This window comes from Pipra filicauda, unplaced genomic scaffold (assembly GCF_003945595.2).
Source record: "Pipra filicauda isolate LSUMZ 115617 unplaced genomic scaffold, ASM394559v2 scaffold71_size5581439_pilon, whole genome shotgun sequence".
Classification (NCBI taxonomy): domain Eukaryota; kingdom Metazoa; phylum Chordata; class Aves; order Passeriformes; family Pipridae; genus Pipra; species Pipra filicauda.
Genome location: NW_024104887.1, coordinates 4,813,272 through 4,834,811, shown reverse-complemented (window position 1 = coordinate 4,834,811; position 21,540 = coordinate 4,813,272). Strand labels below are relative to the sequence as shown.

The 21,540-nt window shown below is 53.8% G+C and overlaps 2 protein-coding genes and 1 long non-coding RNA gene across 4 annotated transcripts; 2 read left to right on the top strand and 1 right to left on the bottom strand.

Moving 5' to 3' along the window:
• Positions 1 to 1,650: 1,650 nt before the first annotated feature.
• LOC113990489 (apoptosis-inducing factor 3-like) lies at positions 1,651 to 8,283 on the bottom strand. The gene is made up of 18 exons (XM_027725988.2): positions 8,216 to 8,283; positions 8,039 to 8,148; positions 7,846 to 7,955; positions 7,393 to 7,437; positions 7,230 to 7,311; positions 6,984 to 7,096; positions 6,480 to 6,566; positions 5,858 to 5,949; positions 5,516 to 5,646; positions 4,850 to 4,965; positions 4,379 to 4,450; positions 3,971 to 4,034; positions 3,432 to 3,508; positions 3,234 to 3,351; positions 2,996 to 3,094; positions 2,480 to 2,555; positions 1,926 to 2,030; positions 1,651 to 1,791 (listed from the first exon to the last, which is right to left on the bottom strand). The coding sequence occupies exons 1-18, from the start codon at positions 8,281 to 8,283 to the stop codon at positions 1,749 to 1,751; spliced, it is 1,608 nt and encodes a 535-aa protein (XP_027581789.2). The 3' UTR covers positions 1,651 to 1,748.
• Positions 2,253 to 15,835, top strand: LOC113990490. 2 transcript variants are annotated; one of them, XR_005566485.1, is made up of 6 exons: positions 6,363 to 6,861; positions 7,028 to 7,153; positions 7,297 to 7,384; positions 10,001 to 10,080; positions 10,203 to 10,329; positions 11,756 to 15,835. It is a non-coding gene; the product is annotated as an uncharacterized LOC113990490 (long non-coding RNA). The 2 variants fall into 2 exon arrangements; XR_005566484.1 differs by lacking the exons at positions 6,363 to 6,861; positions 7,028 to 7,153; positions 7,297 to 7,384; positions 10,001 to 10,080 and adding an exon at positions 2,253 to 4,989.
• A 48-nt stretch (positions 15,836 to 15,883) lies between these two features.
• On the top strand, positions 15,884 to 20,050 carry TLCD2 (TLC domain containing 2). Its single transcript, XM_027725987.2, has 4 exons — positions 15,884 to 16,104; positions 16,468 to 16,550; positions 17,077 to 17,159; positions 18,649 to 20,050. The coding sequence occupies exons 1-4, from the start codon at positions 15,917 to 15,919 to the stop codon at positions 19,024 to 19,026; spliced, it is 732 nt and encodes a 243-aa protein (XP_027581788.1). The 5' UTR covers positions 15,884 to 15,916; the 3' UTR covers positions 19,027 to 20,050.
• The last annotated feature ends 1,490 nt before the right edge of the window (positions 20,051 to 21,540 follow it).

The window sequence follows — 21,540 nt, the reverse complement described above, 5'->3', positions numbered from 1 at the left end:
TGTCCAGGCACTGCTGCTCGGGGCCTGCCAGGAAGAGCACAGCTCATCCCAGCTCTGAGGGCGGGCAGGGAGGAACGGCCTGTGCTGAAATGTCTGCACAATCTCAACTAACTCTGCCTGCCTGGGCTCCAGCCGCCCAAGGCAGGGCTGTTCCCAATTTTGGCACCCAGCAAAGCACAGAAAGCAGCCTGGTGTCCATTAAGTGGTAGAAGTGGAGCAAATCTGTTGTCCTGGGGTCTTTCCTTCTTACACAAAGCTGCTCTTCTTGGCTTGTGCTTCCTGATGGCTACGAGAAGCTGAATTTCTTTGGGGTGGTTGTCACCCAGAGGGAGTGGGGCTGCTGAACCCCCCTGGGATTAGTTCCTCCAGCTTGAGGCAGAGCCTGTCTCTTCCACCACGGCTGCCCTGCTGCAAGTCCATACAAAACAACTGGCACCTGCTCAGTGGCCAACACCTCCTGGAGTGCACTGAGGGGGCAGAAAAGCGTGGGGGTGTGGGGGTGTGTGCAGGGTGCCCAAGGGCAGGGAGGAGCAGCTTCCTGGGCTTACTCCCCTTCTTATGCAGCACAGCTTGATAGGGATGGGAGCTGGTGCTCTAGCCACCAGCACCTCTGCCCTTGTGTGCCTCGGGATACAGGGAATGCATAAATTTGTCATGAAGGAATAACCTGCACTGCTGAAACCCCATGGTAAGATGTGGCTATTTCAGGGCAGAGAGTTGCCCTGAGCAGAAGCACGGAGTCCACGGGGTCAGGAAATGCAAAACGTCATATTTCAGGTCAAATTCATATGCGAGAAGGTGCCAGAGGGCAAGTTTGTGTATTTAACACAAAACCAGTTCTGCAGTATCTCACCTGCTGAGCAGAGGGCTCAGGCTCTGGCTATCCTGCAGCTCATGTAAAACCAGAGGGGTTTTAGGCTGACAATAAGTGTCCCTGTGGGAACTTGCCCAGCTCCTGGGACTTACCCTTCCTCTTGCAAAGCCCCATGTGACTGCTGAGTAAGTGCAGGGTTTCCTGTAGAAAGCACAGCCTCGCTCGCTGTTGCCTTGCAAAAAACTGGATGACTCTTTCCTCCAGCATCTGTCCACCTCCCCGAAGCATCCAGCACGAAGGGACGTGGCAGGAGAGGGGATGCTGACTGGAGCTGGGATTTCTCTGCCGGAGGCTGGCTGCTGTCAGGGGTGGGAAGCGCTCGCTGCGGCAGCTAATGCAATATTCAAGACGGCAGTGACAGTGCCAGCAGGTGCTGCTGGCTCAGAGGTCGGGTGGCATTTTTGTTCTTAGGGGCAGGGTATTCCCTGCGAGTTCCTGCGCACAGACCACCCTGTTCCCAGCCGGGAGAGCAGCTTGTCTCGCTCACAGCTCCCCTTGCTGGGGAAATGTGCTTTTGCAAAGGAGAAGGTCAGCGTGACCGGTGTGCTGGATGAAAGCTCCCTGCCAACAGGGAAGGAACAGGAGGAGCTGGTTTTATCTGTGGCGGGTGGATGTGTGGTGGCTGCTGCCTGCACAGACTCCCAGCTAAGCCTCAGGCCACAGGCAACCTCCTCTTTTCCAGCCCAGCAGATCACTAGAAGAAGAGGGAAAGCTCTGCTGTGCTTTGCCCCAGCACACGAGTGAGGAGCGAATCTGCAAACGCAAAATGCAGGTGCTGATTTCGGCTTTGCTGATGGTTTTATTTCTCCAGGACAGGAGGATGTGGAGCTGTTAACCCTTGGGTATGTGCCCCTCACAGGGGCAGGTACCAAGCTCAGGTTTGTGCCAGCGAGGAAATGTTGCCGATGTCACAGGCCCTGCAAACAAGAGGAAGGTCGAGGATTTGCGAGGATTTGCCGAAACTCATCTGGGCTTTGTGTCTTTCAGTGGGCTCTGCCAGCATGGGGAGCAGCACAGAGCCACCCACCAGCTCAGCCAGGCTGTCACTTACTCTGCTTCTTCTTTGGAGATTAGTTTCCCCAAGTATAAAACTTCTGCAACGAGAGACACCATGGGGTCGCAGTTCAGGCTGGCAGCTGCTGTCACATGGCCATCCCTGAGAGGGAAAGAGGAAGAATGTGGATCTCCTCAGTGTACATAGCTCAGCACAGCAGCGTCCTCGTGGCACCCTGACTGGAGACCAGCTGTATTTCAGAGGGCTCAGGGCAGAGTGGTTGGTGCTGCAGGATGCACAGGGACTTGTGGCAGATCGCCTGGCACTGCTGGGAGCTGGGCACCGAGCCTTGGAGCAGCGGGGCAGAGGGAGAGGAGACGTGTCCCAGGCTCCCTGCCCAGCTGGTGTCTTCATTGAAGCTCATCCTCTTCTCCCTCCCTGCCCTGCTTTGGTTTTCTCTGGAACCATCTCACTGCTGGTTCAGCGCCCAGCAGCCACAGGAGGTGATGTGGAGCCTCTGCGGAATCTCTGCAGGCTGTAAGGGAGAGAACCTTGCCCTGTTCCCGCAGCAGTGCTGTGTCAGGGCATGGACTGGCTATGGATTCACTCACTTGAGGTAAAAGATCAGGAACTTCCGTTGCTCCAGGCTGCCCTTCACAACAGTGTCCGTGTATCCCTTTCCACAGCCTGTGAGAGAGAATGTCACAGCCTGCTCGGGGAGACCTGGCACAGCAGCTGCCACCCATCCCACCTCAGAGCCATCACAGGTAGGGACAGAGGGCACAGTGACTGGCTGGGGCAGAGCTGGGGAGCAGGCATGAAGGCCCTGGGCAAGCAGAACTGATGCAGAGCTGCACAACTGCATCATGACCCTGAGCCTTTCCTTGGCTCAGAGGGGGAGGTCCTTCCTCCTTTGTGACCTCTAAACCACTTGAGATCAGCGAAGAACAAGAGCTCTGGGTAACATTCAGGCCCAGAGCTCGAACTCGCCGAGGCAGCCAGTCCAAAACTTGAGCTGCTTCAGGTGAACTCTGCAACCACCGTGTTTACAAGCCCAGACCCAGCTGGTGGGTGAGCAATGGGCAGGGAAGAAGTTCTGCTGTTCCCATCTCTCTGCCCCCTCCTACCTGCATAGCGGATGCTTTTCCCAAGCAACGTGGTCCAGAAGAAGGGAACGGTGTGCAACTCCTTCTCTTTCTTCAGCATGTTTAAGGCAGCAATGTGACCTGTGACGAGCCAACAGAGGAAATATTTTTCTCGAAGGTGCTCAAAGAAGTGTTCTCTGCCTCTTGTTATCCTGCCCTGTCCCTTCTGCCCCATTCCCTCCTCCAGGGGAGCTGGAAAGTGAGGTGGCTGAGCTCTCACCGTGGGCCTCAGCCACTTGTTGGTGATGGATGCTGGACCGGTCCCCGTTGAGAAGCGCTACTGGAAAGGACACCACGTCCCCCGCAGCGAAGACATTTGGGATGTTGGTTTGCATGTGCTAAGGGGACAAAGAGCAGTTAGTGCAAGGATGAGAGTGGAGGGATGGGGTTGGCCTCGGAATACTCAGCTGGCACTCACCAGATCCACCAGGATGGCACCTTTGTCATCTCTGGCAATGGAGGTGCCCTTCAGAAATGCTGAGCTGGGGGTCGACCCTGCAGGGAGAGGAGCAGGGACAAAAGGCAGGGAGGAAATTTGGTCCCACAGCAAACATGTGCCCGTGCTGCCTGCTCAGCCTGCTCAGGGCTGAGCACTTGCTCTGTTCAGCACTCAGAGCACGAGCTGTGCTTGGGCTGGTGCTGAGCTAATCCAGGGGCAATAAAACCAGGGCCCAGGACACGGCACGCTCCAGTAACACAGCAGTGACCTATGGAGCTCAGCAAGTGAGCCAAAGGCACTCTGAGTGTAATTGGCTCCCTTCCTCCAAGGCCAAGTGCTTGTTCATGAACTGCTGACTTTCTGCAGGTGTTCGGGGCCAGGAGGAAGGGCTGGATGATAACAGAATGGGAAAGAGACTGCAGGGAATGGTGTCCTGGGAATGAACTGTGGTGTTCTGGGCTTGCAGACTGTTCTCCCCATTCCCAAAGAGCCTCACTCTCCCAACTGTGGTCTCTTACCTATTCCCACCACTACCACATCTGCAGGTAATTTCTCTCCGTTGGCAAGAACAGCCTCTGTGACCTAGGAGAGAAGGAAGAATCATTAATAAAGGGTTAAAAACACTGTCCTAATTCCGGCAGCCTCCCTGCTGCTTCATTCTTTGCTGTCTTTTTTCTTCCCCAGGTTCGGATCACCTTGTCCAACTAACGTGCGTTGCTGGGAATGTAAAAGAAAATCACAGTGCTGTCCCTGAGAGAGGAACACTTACTGGTGCCCTTTGAGCCCAGAGCTGTACTCATTGAAAAGAAAGGGAGGGTCTAGACATGGGAGAGGACAGTCGAGATGTAGACACTGGGTTATACCTCAGTTTGGGATTTTTTTTCCCCTAAAATTAGCAGTTCAGGGATCACAGAGGCATGACTGACCTTTCCATACTTTCCTTTCAGCTCACAGAGTTCTGATTTCATGTGGAACTTCACCCCTTTATTTTGCAGCATCTGAAAAGGACTGGTTTCAGTATTCATTAGGAAATTCCAGGCTGTACTGCTATAAAAACAGCTCTGCCCAGCCAAAACCCAGGCAGACAGCACAGCTGCTGCTCCAGGCTGCAGAGAGGTTTCATTTGTGTCCCTGGCTGTTGCAGGGACCCTGGAAGCCTGGCTTTTCTCTGCAGTCTCAGTCAGGACTGGTGTGTGCGGTGGGTTTGGGATGAAGCAGGGCTGGGGAGTGTGATGTGTGCGTGGGGAGGTTGGGACCAGCCATGTGTGAGGCTGGTGCTGGGCACACAGAGTTATGACTCAGCACAGGGGCGAGGTTTCCTGGGCTGTCGTGGATCACTGGGCTGCCTGGATAATGTGTGTTCTCCCTCCTAGAATTTAGTGCCAGGTTTTCCTAACCTTCATGGCGACTCCTCCAACCTGAGGACCCAGAGCGTGCTGGAAGGGGAACTCCTCTCTTTCCACCACTGAGATGGTACCAGCCTTGTCTGAGAGGAAGGCAGCCACCTCCATTCCTGCAAGGGAAAGGCATGCCCAAGGTAAGCCTGCTGCAAGCATCAACCTGTATCCTCCTGCTTGGAAATCTTTTCCCCTTCCAGGAGAGCAAATCTGATGTGTTGCCAGTGCTTAACTGCTTTGCTATGCATTTCTGGGCTGAGGTATTTAGCTCCCCACTGTCTTTGTTCTTGTGCACTACAGACCTGGATATTAGGAAATGCAAAGAGCAGCTCCTGGTTTTGAACAAAATAGCCCCCTTCCTGTGCCTTGCCTCCTCGCTTTCCCAATGCTTCTGAGGAATCCAGCTCCTCTGAAGGACAGTGACCTTTTATAAAGCACATTTCCCTCTGTCCTTGTGCAGGAATTGTTTATAGCTCTCAAAGTTTCTGGCTATCAGAGGAAAGAATGAGTGGGTGCTGTGTAATGCACACCCCCAGCAGCTACAGGGCTCCAGGGAGAATCCCAGCTGTGTAGAAAATGAACATCCCTTCCCTGAGGGCCTCTGGTTCATCTGCACAGGCAATAGAAGTGCTCACTGATAGCTTGATACCCACTCCAGCCTGCTACCTACGAATGAAGCTCCTACGATCACCAGATTCTTCCCGGTTGCCAGCTCCAAGATTTTGCTGGAGTCTTCTGGGGTTTGGAGAATGCACACGTTCTGCAGGTCTGCACCTGGGACTTTGAGGAAGCTGGAGCTGAAAGAGAGAAAATCCAGATGCATCTCATGATCAGAAATTAAACAGAAAGAACGAGGAGGGAGCACAAGCCTATGGCTGTGTCATCCCATCCTGTCCTTTCATCTCATTTCCTACCACCTCCCTCAAACAACTCCAATTCCGCGTCCCAGTGTTGACCCATCCTGTCCTGCCTCTAATTCTGTGTGTGGCAAATGCTTTGTGCACTCACTGGCTGCCTGTTGCAATGAGCAGCTGATGGTATTTCTGAGAGGAACCATCCATGAAGTGGACCTGCTGCTTCTGGAAATCCACCGACACTGCCTGCAGGAGAGAGGGGTCAGAGATCAGGCAGGCACCTCTGACCCACTGGTGTCCTGCCTGTCTTGCCTGTGGCTGTGTGCCTGGTTTCTGGACACTCAGGTGAGATGAGGGATGCTGGGGTCCTCTCTCCCACTTCCTAAAGGTCCATCCATGGGCTGCACAGACCAGTGTTACACCCAAGGTATGGACACCATCTGTAGCACTGGCCTGGGAATGCTGTCCCAGAAGATAATACATGTATTTAGGAGAGCTCTAATTTATAGTATCATAGAATGGTTTGGGTTGGAAAGGACCTCAAAGACCATCTCATTCCACCTCCCCACTGGGGGCAGGGACACCTTCCACTATCCCAGGTTGCTCCAAGCCCTGTCCAACCTGGCTTTGAACACTTCCAGGGATACAGGGGCAGCCACAGTTTCTCTGGGAAATCTGTGCCAGGGCCTCACCACCCTTATAGTAAGGAATTTTTTCCCCTCACCATGGCAGGAACAGGATCAACGATTGAAGACTAAGCTCAGCTGCTCTGGTACCTCTTTCTCTGTCCAGAACTCTATGCCCTGAGCATCAAGGAATTCAGGTTTCCTCAGGTAGATGTCCTCAGCTTTCAAGTCCATTTCCTGAAAACACAACAGAAATGTGAAATAAAGCACTTCTTACAAACAGCAATTTTCCTTCAGTGTTTACTGGTAAACCAGTTTACATAAGAGGTAAATTTCCCATTAATCAATCACAGCTCCCCACACTGCCCCATCCCCAACCTCTTGTTCTCCCTCAGAAAAACCATCAACTCAAACTCTAGCGGGAAGAACTCAGTAAAAGGAGAGAAAACCATCAACTTGTGGGGGACTCTGATCAAAGACTTCCTGGGAGGGAGAAGTGAGATGTTTTCTGGAATTTTTACCCCTGTTCCCTGTGAGTACCTCAGCACTCCTGCTTTGCCAGGACGGCTCACTCAATTGCTCAGCCTGGCCCTCAGCGTGGGCCACGTCCCACGTGGTGCCCAGGCACAGTCCTTGCCCTTGTCACACACAAACCTTGCTCAGTTTGGACTTGTCGTATGGAACATGTTTCTCTTTAGTGGCCATGATGATCCTGCCAGTAAAACCCTCCTGGCGAAGCGTCTCCGCGCACACCAGGGCAGCCACACCTAGAGGAGATGCTCATCTCAGCCCTCTTACACACCACCGTGGAGTAGGAGGAGCAGGTAAGCCCTCCCTGGAGAAGAGAGTGGCAGCTCACAGCGTGTGTGGAGAGGGCACAGCACAGACCCCTTCACTGACCTCCCCCCAGCAGCAGCTTCGTGTTCTGGTTGACAAGGCACCGCCTGCTTCTGTCCTTCACCCTCAGGCTGTTTTCAAGGTCCTAGAAAAAAATGAGAAAAGCTGAAGTCATGCCCAGCCCAAGGTGCTGCTCGTGCTCAGTGGCAGCAGGTAAGGTCAGTACCTTCTTTTTTGCTGTAACAAACACCTTTCCATCTTCCACTGTTACCTGAAGGGGGCAAGGAGAGGGCATTTAAGTGCTGCATCCATGGGGTTGTGGTAGGAGCTCACCTAACTCTGATCTTAGATGTCAAATGATGCTGAGCTTTCCTCCTCATTCCAAGAGCACTCAGGAAGAGGTGTAAATCATTTTTATTTCCCACAAGAGCTGTGCTGGCTGTGAGGGACACCAGGATATATGGCATCACCTTTGATTCAAAGGAGCTTTAGGGCAGGGAGTTACAAGATCCCGAGAAATCATCCCATGTGTTGTAGCTCTGTATGACCTGGACCACGGAGGGGTGGCCAGGGACCACTTTCAGTTGGTGTCAGGAATACAGAGCTTATGAGAGAGAATGAATGTGAGAGGTGCAGAGGACACAGCCCGAGACGGGAGGAGAAAAAGCTGAGAGGTCACCTTAAAGCAGGAGATACAGTCCAGAGAAGGGTATTCTTCGATGTCTCCAGTTCTGATGTTAAAGCAGGCGCCGTGCCAGGGGCAGCGCAGCCTCTCCCCTCTCAAGACCCCTGCAACAGAAACCCCCCACAGCTGGGCAGTGAGAACCAACCTCCTCAACGTGGCTTCTCCCCCTGCCCCGAGCTGGGGTTACCTTTGCTGAGCGGGGCACCATAGTGGGGACATTTGCTGCCCAGGGCGCTGAACTCCTTCCTGTTCCTCACCAGCAGCACTGGGTAACCAGCCACCATCACCTCCAGGAGCCTGTGGGAGAGGTGGGGAGGTGGGCACACAATCACCTGGCTCCCCACCACCACCACCAGGTACTCACTCTCCATCCCCAACGTCGTCCTCCCTGCAGACCTCGGCGGTGACGGTGTTGGTGTCATCGCTGTCCATGCCGGTGGCTGCTGGGAGCTGGTCAACACCAGGCACTTAAGGGGTCCCAAACTCCTGATACAGCATGAAAAAGCCCTCAGCTGGTGGAAAACACCCATTTCACCCCCTTTTTTAACTTTGTGTCCAAACCTGAAGTCCATTCCTCTGTCCTTTTCTCCTCTGACTTAACCCACTTTTTGTTTTCAGCCCTGTGTCCCATTAAACTGCAGTACAGGGTTAGTCAGGAGATATGATTAATGACTGTTGTAAATAAATGCAATTATTTATGGGGAGGTGCTGCTGCCTTATCCCCTGTCTCCCCCAAATTGGGTCTAAAGAGCCACTTCAGCATCTTGAAAACCTCTCTAAAATTTTTGCAGAGATGTTATTCATGCTAATTGCCATGAAAGCATTAATCCCCGCCCAAAATACCTCTTGGGCTAGAAAAGTGAGAAAACCCTCAGTCCTTAATGCTCTCCCTGCCTTAGCAATCAGTTGAGAGGCTGATTAGGAATCTCCCTCTCTGTTTCGGAGAAAAAAAAGCAAGAAATGGAGCAGAGTGGGGGCCATTTGAGGCAGGTTTCGGTACAGGGTGGTGACTTGCTCCTGCAAATCCCTGCTGCAACACTGCCCCGCTCCCAGGGCCCTTGGGAGAAGCATTGGTGGGTACTCACCTGGTCCTGCTGGGGGGGTTCTGTCACCTGTCCCCCGGCTCAGAAAGCCACCACCGCTGCCGTCTGCGACTTTCTCCTCTGAGGTGACACCCTGGTGTCTCACCACAAGTGCTCTGCCCGCTGCCAGCCCACGGCTGGTGATGCTCTCCCCGCGTTGCACAACGTCCCCATCTGTCAGGAGATGCATCTCCTGGAAGCGGCCTCCTGCCAGGGACTTTTATCTGATTTCTGCAACTGGTCTGTGCCTAATTAAGTGCATTTTGCTTGGGTTTAGAGTTGCAAAAGAACTGAGGACACATAGGAATTATGGTGCAGGTGTGGTGTAAAGACAGGGTGCGTCATGGGCAGCATGAACAGAAACTCGAGTGGATGCAGTGACATCCCACTGCAACTTTCCACTGCCCCTTCTCCCCATGGAAAGCACTCTAGCTCAACAAAACGTATTTTTGCAGCACTTCAGAATGATATTACTACTTTTTACATACTTCAGTAACATTTAAAATTCCTTAATTCGATATTTCAGTGAGATTTTTCTCCGCTGATTTTAAGGCACGTGAAGTGTTCAGCACCTTTGCACGTGCCTTATGGCCCAGCTCTGCTCCTGGTTCAGTCACCAGTGTCCAGGCACACGATCCCATCGTTGCATGGAGCATGAAGGATGGCATGGAGCAGGGTGCTGCTTTCTGTACTATTTTTTATAACAGAGTGGGAGTTGCAAAAAACCAGGAGTAACGCCTACGCTGTTTGTGTCTACTCTCGTTCTTATCTCTATTTCACAGTCAGTATGTTTCACAACTTTAAAATATGCCTTAAATATTAAGGGGGGGGGAAAGTTACCAACAGCGTGCTTCCAGCATCTCCCTTGCAGAACCAGACGTTCGCAGGGATCAGCTTTCTGCACGTGGCACATTCCCAAATCCAGCAGTGGGGGGGATAAAAATCCTTTGGTGGGCATGGCCTGGAGAAGATGGCAGGCACAGGTATGCTGGGTAAGTGCAAGCTGGCTTGTTTGGGAAGCAGGTCACTTTTTTGGACCCACCAAGCTGTGACCACCCTTCCTTCAGATCCAGGTGCTGGGACGCTGCCGGGTATGGATGATCCTGGCCCACGGGGGATGCACGCCCACGATGGGCACAGGTACAAGGTATTTTCTCACAGCACCAATGAGCAGCTTCTGGGCTCTGCCCTTCTGGCCAGGAGCCTGAATGTGAAGCAATTTTGGCTGCCAAACGTCCGTATTTAAACTCTCTGTAATTATTCCCCCAGAAGCGCGTTCCCACGTGGAGAAGCAGCAGCCCTGGTGGAGGCATTCTCTGACTCAGCAGAAATCGCTGGAGAAACATCTGCTCGGGGATGAAAGCTGCAGTGCACAGGCAAAGGGGCAGGTACAGAGGTGTGCAGCTTTGGGAGCCTTTGGGATGAGCCAGGTGGAGCTTGATCCTATATGATGGCACTGATATTACGGGGCTGGTTTGGCCGCTGGGTGCCCATGGATGCTGCTGGATGCTGCTGGATGTGGCTGGATGCAGCTGAGCACCCAGGGAAGGGCTTTTGTAAAATGCAAAGGGATAAAAGGCAAAACAAAAAGCCCTTCTCTGATGAAGGCAAAGATGATGGGAAAGGACAGAAAGTGGAAAAGGGCATTGCATGTCAGAGGGCAGGTTTGGGTTGGCTGCAGGGATGCTGGGTTAGTGTGTGTGAGAGCCAGCACTCAGGAACACACACAGTCCCCTCGAGGGATTCAGGCAGCGGGATGGGATTGGAGGCAGATTTTCAGGAAGATGCTCTGTAAGCATGTTTTGGCCCTCTGTTAGGTAACCCAGAGGTAATTGCTCAGAGTGATTTAGACCTCTGCTTGTAACACAGATCAGGATTAAACATAGGAAGGAAGAGAGCAAAAGGAAGTGGTGCCCTCAACCGCAAAGAGAGCCCAGGTGGGCATCGAATGTCTCCAACCAGACCTGCCACCCACATAGGTACTGACTCACATGGGCTGCTGAGCTGACTTTGTGTTTTATTAGATATCTTCATTTTTGCTCTCCAGTGTTGCCAGCGCTCCAGAAATTCAAGTTTAGAGGCGAAGATTTAAGGGGTGTAACTCTCCTCCCTTCAAGCCCCCTGCTACCTCCTCCCTGCTACACCAGCTGGTGTAGCACATTTTTTCCACGCTGTAAAGCAGTCGTGGTTCTGTGGATGTGTCCCTGTCCCAGCTTTGCCTGTCCCCAGCTCGCCCAGCTCAGGGCCCTTCCCTGCCCTGGCAGACCTGCCAGTTTTAATGAGCAGTACCCACAGAGTCAAATCATATGAGAACTGTGCAGTCACAGGAAGAGGAAGCGAAATGAAACCTGCAGCAGAGCTAAAATGATTAATGGGGCACTGCTCTCAGAACAGCTTGGTTTGTGATATTAATAACGAGAGAATTCAGGAGGGAACCTAACCTGTTCCAAGCTGCAGAGCTGGCAGCAGCAGGGATGCAGTTAGGAAGCTCCTGTGCTTATATTTGTAACACAGGGGGAACTGAGTGGGCTCAGCAAGGTATAATGCTGCATGAAGTGGGTGTAGGGGCTGGGACATGCTTCCACCTTGGAGGACTCATTCTGAACCTGTCTGAAATGCAAAAAAACCCATGTAATCATGTATACATCATGATGTAACCTTAAAGCACACACATATTCATCAAACATTACTTAAGCTTGAGACTAGTGAACAGGTAAAAAATGTTTATCCCGCAAGGGAAGAAGACAAGGGAAAAGAAATATTTAGTGGGAATTCATTTGCTTATAGGGTAAACATGTGGTGTTTCACATTCTCTTCCTAAGCATTCATGTCTGGCAATGGTGAGAGATGGGATACAGGCCTGGCAGACACCTGGCCCCACCACAAGGAAAGAAGGAACCCAAAATCTTACTAATAGCAGAAGATAAATAGTTCAGAAAGTAGACGAATCTGGGGCATGCCATCTACTGGAAGCAGAGGAGGACTGTAAGGATCTGCCTATTCTGCTGTGCTTGAAGGAGTTTTGGCAGTCAACGCATCTGCCAATGGAATTTTTTTCATCCCATGGCATACCTGTGCAACTGGAGTGAGGAGAGAGCACATCCTTTGTGCCACTGGATCATGACAGCTGGTGCAGCCCAAGCCCTTGAGAAACAGTTGAGCCTGCAGCATCCTCAGGGATGTGCTGCTGACACAGGTTTCTTCTTCAGGTCCCTCGTGTCCTGAGAAAAAAGGAGTTCCAGTCCTGGGAAAAAGGAAGAAGGCCAAACACAGGAGCATCCAGAGCAACCTGCCATGGGGTTGTTTATCACGTGGGTGGTTTGGGGGCCATTCCCACATGCCAGGCTGTAGAAGGCAGCTGCTGTGCCCGGTCTGCAGGTGGTATCTGGCACCAGAGCACCCCAGCCCTGCAAAGCTCCCAGGAGACACTGTATTATTCACGGAATGCTCTTGGGAAGGATGGCCAGCCTGGGCAGCAGAACACCTGCAGAGCTGGCCAAAACACTGTGAAAAGGAAGGGAAGAGACTTCCCTCGAGAGTTTGAGCTCACAGACTTGAGCAGGGTGAACAGATGGGCTGTGGTGCAAGGCCAGGTGATTTCTTCTGCCAGACAGGTTTAAGTCCTGAGGTCAGTGGTAAAGCGATGCACACCCTGGCATTTCTTGCATTAAATGCTGGAGCTGCTCACCACACTCACAGAGGCTGAAACCCCTTTTTCCTGTGTCTACAGCAAGTATATCCCCGGTTCCACCTGGAGAATATCCAGCTTCCACATCAGGAGAGTGCTGCTGGCTGGAAAGAGCGGATGCTCAAGTTTGCATTGATTTCAGCTCTCTTCACAGCTGCCTCTGCAATGCCTGGGCATGCTTTGCCATGCAGAACATGCATTTTGCACAGCAGATCCTTTCATAAGTGTGGAGTTACAGACTTCCTGAAAGAAGATGTGGATATCTCAAGAAAAGCATTCCTATATCATCTGACTTCCTATGGCCTAGCAGACAGAGTGGTTACACAATTTAGAGAGGGATGGAGACAACAGCTAATTAAAGTTTGGAAGCCAAGCTGTTTGATTTGTTTTGAGCTCTTGGACTCCTCAAATTATTTCAGGTGTGAGCCAGGTCTGGCATTAGATGAGCAGATGGGCTTTATGACTCCCTGGATGCAGAGAGGTAGATTAAGAGAATGAGGCTTTCCAAAAACAGGAGCATAACTTTTGCCTCGTCAGAAGCTCCCACATTTGCTGGCTGTGGAGAACCCTGGATGATGTTTGGGAGCAGAGTGGGCTCCTCCTTGTGTAAAGGGTGGTGGAGCTGCAAAAGCACACTTCAACTCTCATCCAAGAGTACTGGGGAGCATCTGGGGGGACACAGTTTGTGTGGAAGAATACATATGGTGGGTTATCACTAAACTGATGGCTCTTTATTGTGGAAAATGGGTTCTCCCTCTCAAATGTGCTGCAGAGAAACACCAGTCTGGGAGAGGGAGACAAAAGCCACTGTTTGGTTATTGAAAAAATTGCTGTACCCCTCGATTTACACCCTGGATGCTGCTGGAAAACCCCGCTATGGGATCAGCTGTGGTCCCCACGGCATTATGGGATGGACCTGGGCACGTCCTTGCTGGCGTCTGTAAGGAGTCCCCTGTCCTGCTGGGAACAGGCAGCAGCAGCGACCCGTCACCAGGCTGAGCTGCCTCCCTGCAGAAAATGAGGTCGTTTGGGGACGCTTGGAAAACTTCTCGAAATCTGGGTGAAAAAGGCAATATCTCCAAATAAGGTGTGAATGAAGAATCCCATCGGATCGGGCTCCCAGTTCTCCAGCGGGCGTGCAGGGACCTCTTGTGGCAGCTCGAGTCCCCGCTCTTCTGTGCGGGTTCCTTTGGGACAGGCCTGGACGACAAGCCTGTGGCATGTGGCTGAATATTTGGCCTGATTTGGTGTCAAGGGACTTGTTTGTAACTGGGCTTGGAAGTCTCCAGTTCCAAAACCGCCCCCGGTTAATGCCATTGCTGCAGAGGAAGGAAGACAAGGAGAAAAGGCTGGAAACAGGGCTTGTAAGAAACCACAGCTCAACGGGAAGTCCTGGTAAAATTAAGTAAAATCTGGGCTAAAATGATCCAAAAAGTACTTTGCATGTACTTTGCACTGTTGCCAGTGCTCCAGCAGTGGGATCAAAGTCCCTGAACCAGAGGCTCAATCAATCACGGTTTAAATTCCTTCCATGCAGAAGTGGTAGGTAAAAGCTCTCCAGTCTCCAGAAACATTTTAACTATTCCTGTTCGTGATCCGAGCCAAATGTTCATCTTTAGAACCACAACACTGCGAGTGGAGGAGCCTCTGGGGCAAACGGGGCCGGGCTTTCAGGTGCTCCACGGTCTGGGATTTTCCCTGAAGGCAGGTGAAGGGCAGAGCTGTCTCCACAGAAAAGGGCAGCCGAGAATTTTGAGGCTAAAGTACCGCAGATGACTTCTCATTCGGAAATCAGCTCTCTGCAATTTTATACTCAATTAATTGTGAAATGATTTTTCTCCTCGGTGCCCTGAGCAGCCCAGCACGTCTCCAAGGCATGTCTCTCTTTCCTCAGCATATCTTATGCTAAACAGAAATGTCTTTGCATTTGGTCTTCTCAGTAACAGATTAGCCTACGTGATCCTTCAGGTCCTAATACACGAGATTATTTATAATCCCCCGAGCACTCAGGGCTGCAGATTACTCCAGGCAGTGTCTCCCTGCCATGTAACTGTTATGAAATTACATTGTCTTGCTCGGCTTTTAAGCAAATTTCTGCAGCATGAACAGATGCTTTTCTATCAGTTGAGATTGTCATAGAATCGTTTAGGCTGGAAAAGAACCTCACCCCTCTCCTGATCTGATTTAATTATTCCCCTCCTCAGTGCAATTACTCGCAGATGTTTTAGTGTCCGTCACCCCAGAGCCAGGACAGCGACTGAAAGCTCAGGCACCACACGTTTCTGTTTCAGCAAAGAGGAAGTAGAAGATTTCATCCAAAATTAATACCTCAGAGGAGAGGCAGAGTTTGACATTAATCGGTGTGTACACGGTGACTCATCCTGCCGGCAGAATGGAAGCGAGGGCTGTGCAGCAGCTTCTGGTGGAGACATCAAAAAGCAACAGGGGAGCGATCAAATTACGGGAAGCTGGAAAAGCAGCGTAGTCGTAGGGTAGAACTAAAACTGTGGCTACGGGATCGTGAATTCCCACAATCCCCAGACGGCAGAGGTGGGGTATCCCAGGCGTTGGGGAGCTCCTCTCGCGACACGGGACATGGGGGATGGAGGATAACAGGGCTGTGGGCAGAGCATTATTTTGGCAGGGCAATCAGATATTTTTCCTTGCTTGGTGTGCGATCAGCCCCGGTAGTGTGGTCTGTGGGGATCCTGACTCAGGGTGAGAGGTTTGGAAACCTCCAGCCCAAGGAAACGGTGACGGGCATCACCTGTCGGGGATGCTTTGGGGTGAAGGACGCGGCCGCAGCACCTCATGGGTGAGACGTCTGGCCGGCCGGTGTCACCGAGGTGGAGGAGGAACCTCAGGGCAACGAGGAAAGTGTGCCCAGCTCCCGCACAGCGACAGGACACGTGTGCCCCGCTCCGTGCCACGCTCCCAGCCGGCTTTTGGGCTGGCGCCGCTTCTGCCGTGCGATGCCGGGGAAGGCTGACGCACCCCCGGGGGCTTAATTCCCGTCTCCCCCCTCCCCTCGTCCCACGCCCCGAGGGGAAGCGCTGCCGCCGCGTGTCCGCATCTCTGCCCGGGGGGATGCGGGAACTGCCAGCGCCGGCAGCGGGGCGGCCCCCGCAGCCCCCAGGCCCTTCCCCTCGGGGGTGATGCGCATCCCGGCCGGGGCAGGGCGGTACCGGCGGGGCGGTGCCCGTGCCCGGGGCGGGTCCCGGGGCTGGGCGAAGCAGAGCCCATCGGGCAGCGCGGCCGGTCCCATGGGAGCCCGGGGGTGGCAGCGGGCCGGTGGATGCCCATGGCTTTCAGCCCGGGGCTGCTGGTGGTGGCCGGCTCCTTCGCCGCTTTCCGCCTGCTGAACCGGGGGCTGGAGCGGCTGGTGCCGCCGCCACCCTCGGCCCGGCGCAACCGCTGGAAGTGGCGCAACATCTGGACATCGCTGGCGCACAGCGTGCTCAGCGGCGGCGGGGCGCTGGCCGGGTGAGCGGCACCGGGGGCCGGGGTGGGCACCGCGGGGCACCGGGGCACTACAGGGCGATGGGGACGTCGAGGGACCCCGACGGGAACCTGCGGCCGTGGGGGCACCGAGGGAGGTTGAGCCCACCGGGGAGAAATGAGGAGACCATGAGGAGTGTGGGGACGTGGAGACTGGGGGGCACCGAGAGATGGAGGAAGGTCCGAGGGACAGGGAGGCACCAAGCAGCGGGGGATAAGGAGATTCCAGGGAAAGCAAGAGGAGAGAGGTGGCTATGGGTGGACCAGCAGAACAAGGTGGGCACCGAGGGCACTGGGAGGGCACTGGGGAACCAGAGCCACTGCCCATCACTCCCAACTTCTCCGCAGGTTCTACCTCCACCCCGAGCTGTCCAAGGACCTGGTGGGCACACACCCGCCCGGGGCGCACAGCCTGGTCGCCGTGTCTGTAGGTGAGGTGGGGGGAGTGGGCTTCCCCCTCTTCTGGCCCCCGGGGGAGGTCTCCCTGGGCTCGTCGGTGCCTGACACCAGCCCCTCAAGCCACGTCGCAGGCAGCGATGCCTCAGGCACCTCAGACAATCGCCCTATTCTTGCAAAGGACAGTGGCTCCTTTCTGTCCCAGGGCACCCTCGGCCAGGAGGTACAGGGCACCAGGCTGCCCACCACTGCCCTTGGGGGGCAGCCAGGGCTTGGGGCATCCCAAAAGTGCCCATATGGTGTTGGTGGAGTTAGTTAGTGCCTCTTCCTAGAGGCATGTCCTACAGAGTGGTTGCAAGAGGGACCCAAACCACACTGATTTCCTTCTCCTGCTGTGTGTAATTGTGCTCTGTGTGTGACTCACCACTCACACAGCTCTGGCCATCACTTCCCCAGAGGGGCTGCCCAGCCCAGTCAGGTGCAGAGCCCACTGTGGCATGGGGGTCCCTTGGCACAGCCCTTCCTGGCCCCCTTCTTTGCTCATGGCTTCTCTGATCCCAGGTTATTTCCTTGAAGACTTTGTGGACATGTTGTGCAATCAGAAACTTCACCAATCCTGGGAGCTGCTCTTCCATCACTCTGTGGTGAGTTCACCAGCACATGCAGCACCAGGGAGGCTGGGGCTGGGGGACATGAGTGGGGCTCCTGCTGTTGTTAATGTGGGTATTTGCTGCCTGTTACAAAAATCTGACAGATTTTTCTGCCTGGGGAGGGGAGACCAGACTGCAGGACACACATACTCTCTGAGGATCTGCAGAAAGACACCCAGGGATTGGGTAGGAAAAGAACACGTGTACACAGCATAGGGTGAAGAGGGCTGGGTTGGGGGGGCTGATCCATAACAGTGATGTGGTCAGGCTGTGACCCAGGTGTCCACACTGGCAGCACAGCTCCTGTTGGCTCTCAGCCACTTGAGCATCTGCCAGGAAGGGCTGCACAGCCCCTGCTTCCACCTCACACTCCCCAAGGTGCTTTCCCATCATCTGGGGCTGGGGTGGCTGGAGCAGCTGTGGTGCAGGACCCCCCACACCAGCGCCTTCTGGCTGCACCCAGCATGGCTTTCTCTTTGATCACCTCTGATGTCCAGACACTGGAGTGTTTTTCCAACCTAAACAATTCTATGATTCTAAGACTGGGGGTGCTGCAGGGCAGGGGGGTGGCACAGCCTGAAGCTGAGCAGCAGAGACACTGCGGGGTATGGGGAGGCAGAGGGGTGTGCAAGGCCTGGGGTGGGGGACAGGGACAGCGCTGAGACCTACCTGGGATGAGACAGGGGAGGCAGTGGTCAGACCTGCTCTCTCACAGAGCCCAGTGAACCAAAAGTTCATCTCCACAATAGAGTTAATTCGAGCCAAGACAGTGACTTAACAGGGAGTAGATAATCTCATTACAGAGCCCGTACAGAGAACAGCATTAATGGCATAAACCAAAGAAAGGACTGAGTGTGCTGGAGTGTGGGCAGGCAGAGCCTGTATCCCTGCCTGCAGGGAGGGTGCGGGGCAGGAATTGTCCACTCTGCCCCCAAGAGCCCTGTCCTCTGCTGCAGCACCCAGCAACCCCAGGGTGCTTCAGGCCACCCTCAGGGCATCCCACGGGGCTCTCTGATACACCAAAGCCTCTTAATCCCTGCAGCATACCCGGGAGAATCCCAGAGCCAGCTCCAACTGTAGCCCTGGGCTACACGTCTCCCTTCCTGCCCATTCACTGTGTGTGGAAAAACCTGCTGGGCCACACCCGACTGCATTCCCTAGGCCACAAAACCAGGGTTAGGTCAGGCTGCTTTGTCTCCTCTGCCAACCTGGAGCTTATAGAATTGTTTTCCTTCTCCTCCCACTGGAACAAAAAAAATCCACTCAGGTTTCATGCAAAGGTCGAAAGGTTTTACTTTATTCCTGAGGCTGCAGCACTTTATTCCGGAGGCTTTGATGCTGCAGAGATGTGTGGGGTGATGACCAGCGGCCTGGCACTGCTGTGATAATCCTTTCCACCTCTGCTCCATGCTGTGCCCCAGCCTAGAAGGTTCCAGCTGTCAGCAGCCGAGAACAACCAGCCTCTCTTCCTCCTCCTTTCCAGGTGATTGTTTGCTTTGGAATTGCTGTGCTGCTCCATCAGTACGTCGGCTTTGCCCTCGTGGCTTTGCTGGTGGAGATCAACTCCATCTTCCTGCACCTGCGGCAGATCCTTCTCATGGCCAACCTGGTGCACACCACCTGCTACCGCCTCAACAGCATCGTCAACCTGGGCACCTACGTGGTGTTTCGCATCGCCACGCTGGCCTGGATGACCCGCTGGCTCTTCCTCAATCGACAGAACGTGCCCCCGGTGACGTACGCGGTGGGCACGGTGGGCATGGCAATCATGACACCCATGAACATCATCCTCTTCTACCGCCTGCTGCGGAGTGACTTCCTCAAATCCAGCCGGGACGTGCAGCGGGAGAAGGAACAATAGCCCCCCCTTCCCTGCGGGGTCAGGGGGATGAGCTGCTCTGAACCCACAGCAAAGCACAGTGGAGGGTGAATGTGGCTGTTTCAGTACCTTGTGTGGAGGGTCTGCACTAACAGAGCATCCAGGCTTTTCTTGTGGCTGAAGGTTCTGGGCCCTGCACGACAAAGAAGGTGCTCATGGAACAGGCACTGTGGCTCTGCTCCCCAAAGACCTTTGGATGACGTGGTTGAACAAGTGGGAGCTGCTCAGAGAAGCCTCGACAGCTCTCACAGCTCCCCGGGGCACCACTGAGATGAGAAGGGAGCAGTGGAGCACTGTTTCCTCACTGCTCCTCTGGACATCCAGACACCACAGTGTGTTCCTAACCCCGTCAGTGCTGCAGCCCCCAGCGTCCCATCAGTCACAGGACACTGCGTCCTTTGTGGCACTTCCCATGGGAGCACCACCAGGAAAGAAGGCCTTTGAGGCCAGTAAAAGCCAAATCCTGCACTGATGGACCCTCCCCGAGGAGATTGTCCCAGGTGGGTGATGGAGGGAGAGGCTGAGACCTGGCTGGGTGGGCTGCTGCCCACGATGGTGTCCAGGTCAGGGGGAAAACACTGGGCAGTGGGTGCTACAGCACCACCCTCTCGTGAAAACTGGAACATTTTTCATGTTGTTTTGTCTCACATAGTTGAAGTGCCCTTAAACAAGCTTGGGAGAGTGCAAGTTGCTGGAAGGATGATGTTATGTGATGGTCACTTCCCACAGATGTGGAGTTTTCAGGCATAGGCACCTTTAGGATTTAGACATCTGTTAGGAATGACAAGTTGTGCTGCAGAGCCCGACACTTACCCACCAGCAAAGGCTCTTACTAACACCAGCTTTTAATAAATGGCTGTAAATGAAATGGCTTGAGGGGAAGGGACTTAGAGGAAGAAAGGACTCAGCATCGCAGCCCACTCCAGGGGTGTCACTGCTCAGCACAGTCCTTATCCCATGTCTCCTTGCCATGGAGGGAAAATACACTGCACACTGGCACACTCTACCTCTCTTGGGTTTTTTTTCCCCCCCTCTCCTTTCTATGGAGGAAGATGAAGGCTTCTTCTGTTCCCGCTGATGTTCTCCTGCCCTCCTAGGCAAGGGAAGGCTGCGCTTTCCTTGGAGCTGGCAATAGGGAGGCTGGATGGTGGCAGGATGGGAGCCAGCCCTGCTGTGGCCCTGCCTTTAGCCCTCCTGCACCGAGTCACCTGTGGGGGTCAGGGTGGTGCTGGCTCTGAGCCAGGGCGGGCTCTGGGCTGAGCACCCAGCCCGTGGCTTCACTGCTTCCATTCCCACTGAGGGATGCTGGCTTGCAGCAAAGCTTCCTGCCTTCTCACAGAATCATTTAGGTTGGAAAAGACCTCTGAAACCATCGAGTCCAACCTATGACCAAACACCAGCACATCAACTAGACCACGACACCAAGTGCCACATCCAGTCTCTCCTTAAACACCCGCAGGGATGGTGACTCCACCACCTCCCTGGGCAGCCCGTTCCAATGTATAATCACCCTTTATGTGAAGAATTTCTTCCTTATGTCCAACCTAAACCTCCTGTGACACAGCTTGAGGCTATGTCTTCTTGTCCTATTGCTGGTTCCCTGGGAGCAGAGTCTGACTCCCACCTGGCTCCACCCTCCTGTCAGGGAGCTCTAGAGAGCAAGAAGGTCCCACCAGTCCCCCTTTTCTCCAGGCTGAGCCCCCCCAGCTCCCTCAGCCTCTTCTTACAGGAGTTGTGCTCCAGACCCTTCCTCAGCTACATTGCCCTTCTCTGCATATGCTCCAGCACCTTCCTGAATCGAGGGACCAGAGCAGGACACAGCACAGCATAACTATTTCCATTTCATTTGCTCTGCCTGTCCCTGGAGGCTCCCTAGGACAAGGAATCAGAATTTTTAAATGTATTTTACTCCACGTTTCCCTTTCACCACAAATTCTCACACACTGAACTGTTCCCTAGCAGCCCAGCACTGTGTATGTAACGAGATCATCCCACTTGGAGTTACGTGTACCAGTTTGGAGAAATCCACTGCATGAGTCGCGTTTCCTGTGTGGCAAATAAGCTTTAACACAAATTCCCTCATTTGGCTTGAAAAGCCTGGGGACAAGCTGGCACAAGGAACTGCTCAAGGGAGGGTTTTGAGGAGGGAGACACATTCCTGCTGGGCAGGGAAAGACGAGTGATCCATGGGCAGTGGGAGACAATGCACAGCCAAAGCTGCTTACGTTTCTATTTGAGGAGAGCACAGGGAAAGCTTCCAGGTGCTGCACACACCTACTCCACGTTTGGGTTTGTCACCTCAAGTGGTGTTTCGGTGCAGTGTGCTGCTCACAGCTCCCAGCTAGAGTGGAATTGTCATCCAGGCATTTGTTTTGACCTGTTTATGCCCAGTTTTCCCAGAGCTGCTCTGCTGATCTGTGCCCTGCCCTCCAGACTCTGCCCACACCAGGAAAGTTTCTCAAGGCCTGGATTGTGTTGCCACATTCCTGCTGTCAC

Bases quoted from the DNA above. Each gene is read 5' to 3' on its own strand.
- LOC113990489 (XM_027725988.2), bottom strand. From the start codon at position 8,283: ATGGACAGCGATGACACCAACACCGTCACCGCCGAGGTCTGCAGGGAG. The intron at 4,451-4,849 runs GTTAGGAAAACC...AGTCCTTTTCAG, and splicing joins TTGGAGGAGTCGCCATGAAG to ATGCTGCAAAATAAAGGGGT. The intron at 1,792-1,925 runs GTAAGTGACAGC...TCTTGTTTGCAG, and splicing joins ATCTCCAAAGAAGAAGCAGA to GGCCTGTGACATCGGCAACA.
- TLCD2 (XM_027725987.2), top strand. From the start codon at position 15,917: ATGCCCATGGCTTTCAGCCCGGGGCTGCTGGTGGTGGCCGGCTCCTTC. The intron at 16,105-16,467 runs GTGAGCGGCACC...ACTTCTCCGCAG, and splicing joins GGCGGCGGGGCGCTGGCCGG to GTTCTACCTCCACCCCGAGC. The intron at 17,160-18,648 runs GTGAGTTCACCA...CCTCCTTTCCAG, and splicing joins TGCTCTTCCATCACTCTGTG to GTGATTGTTTGCTTTGGAAT.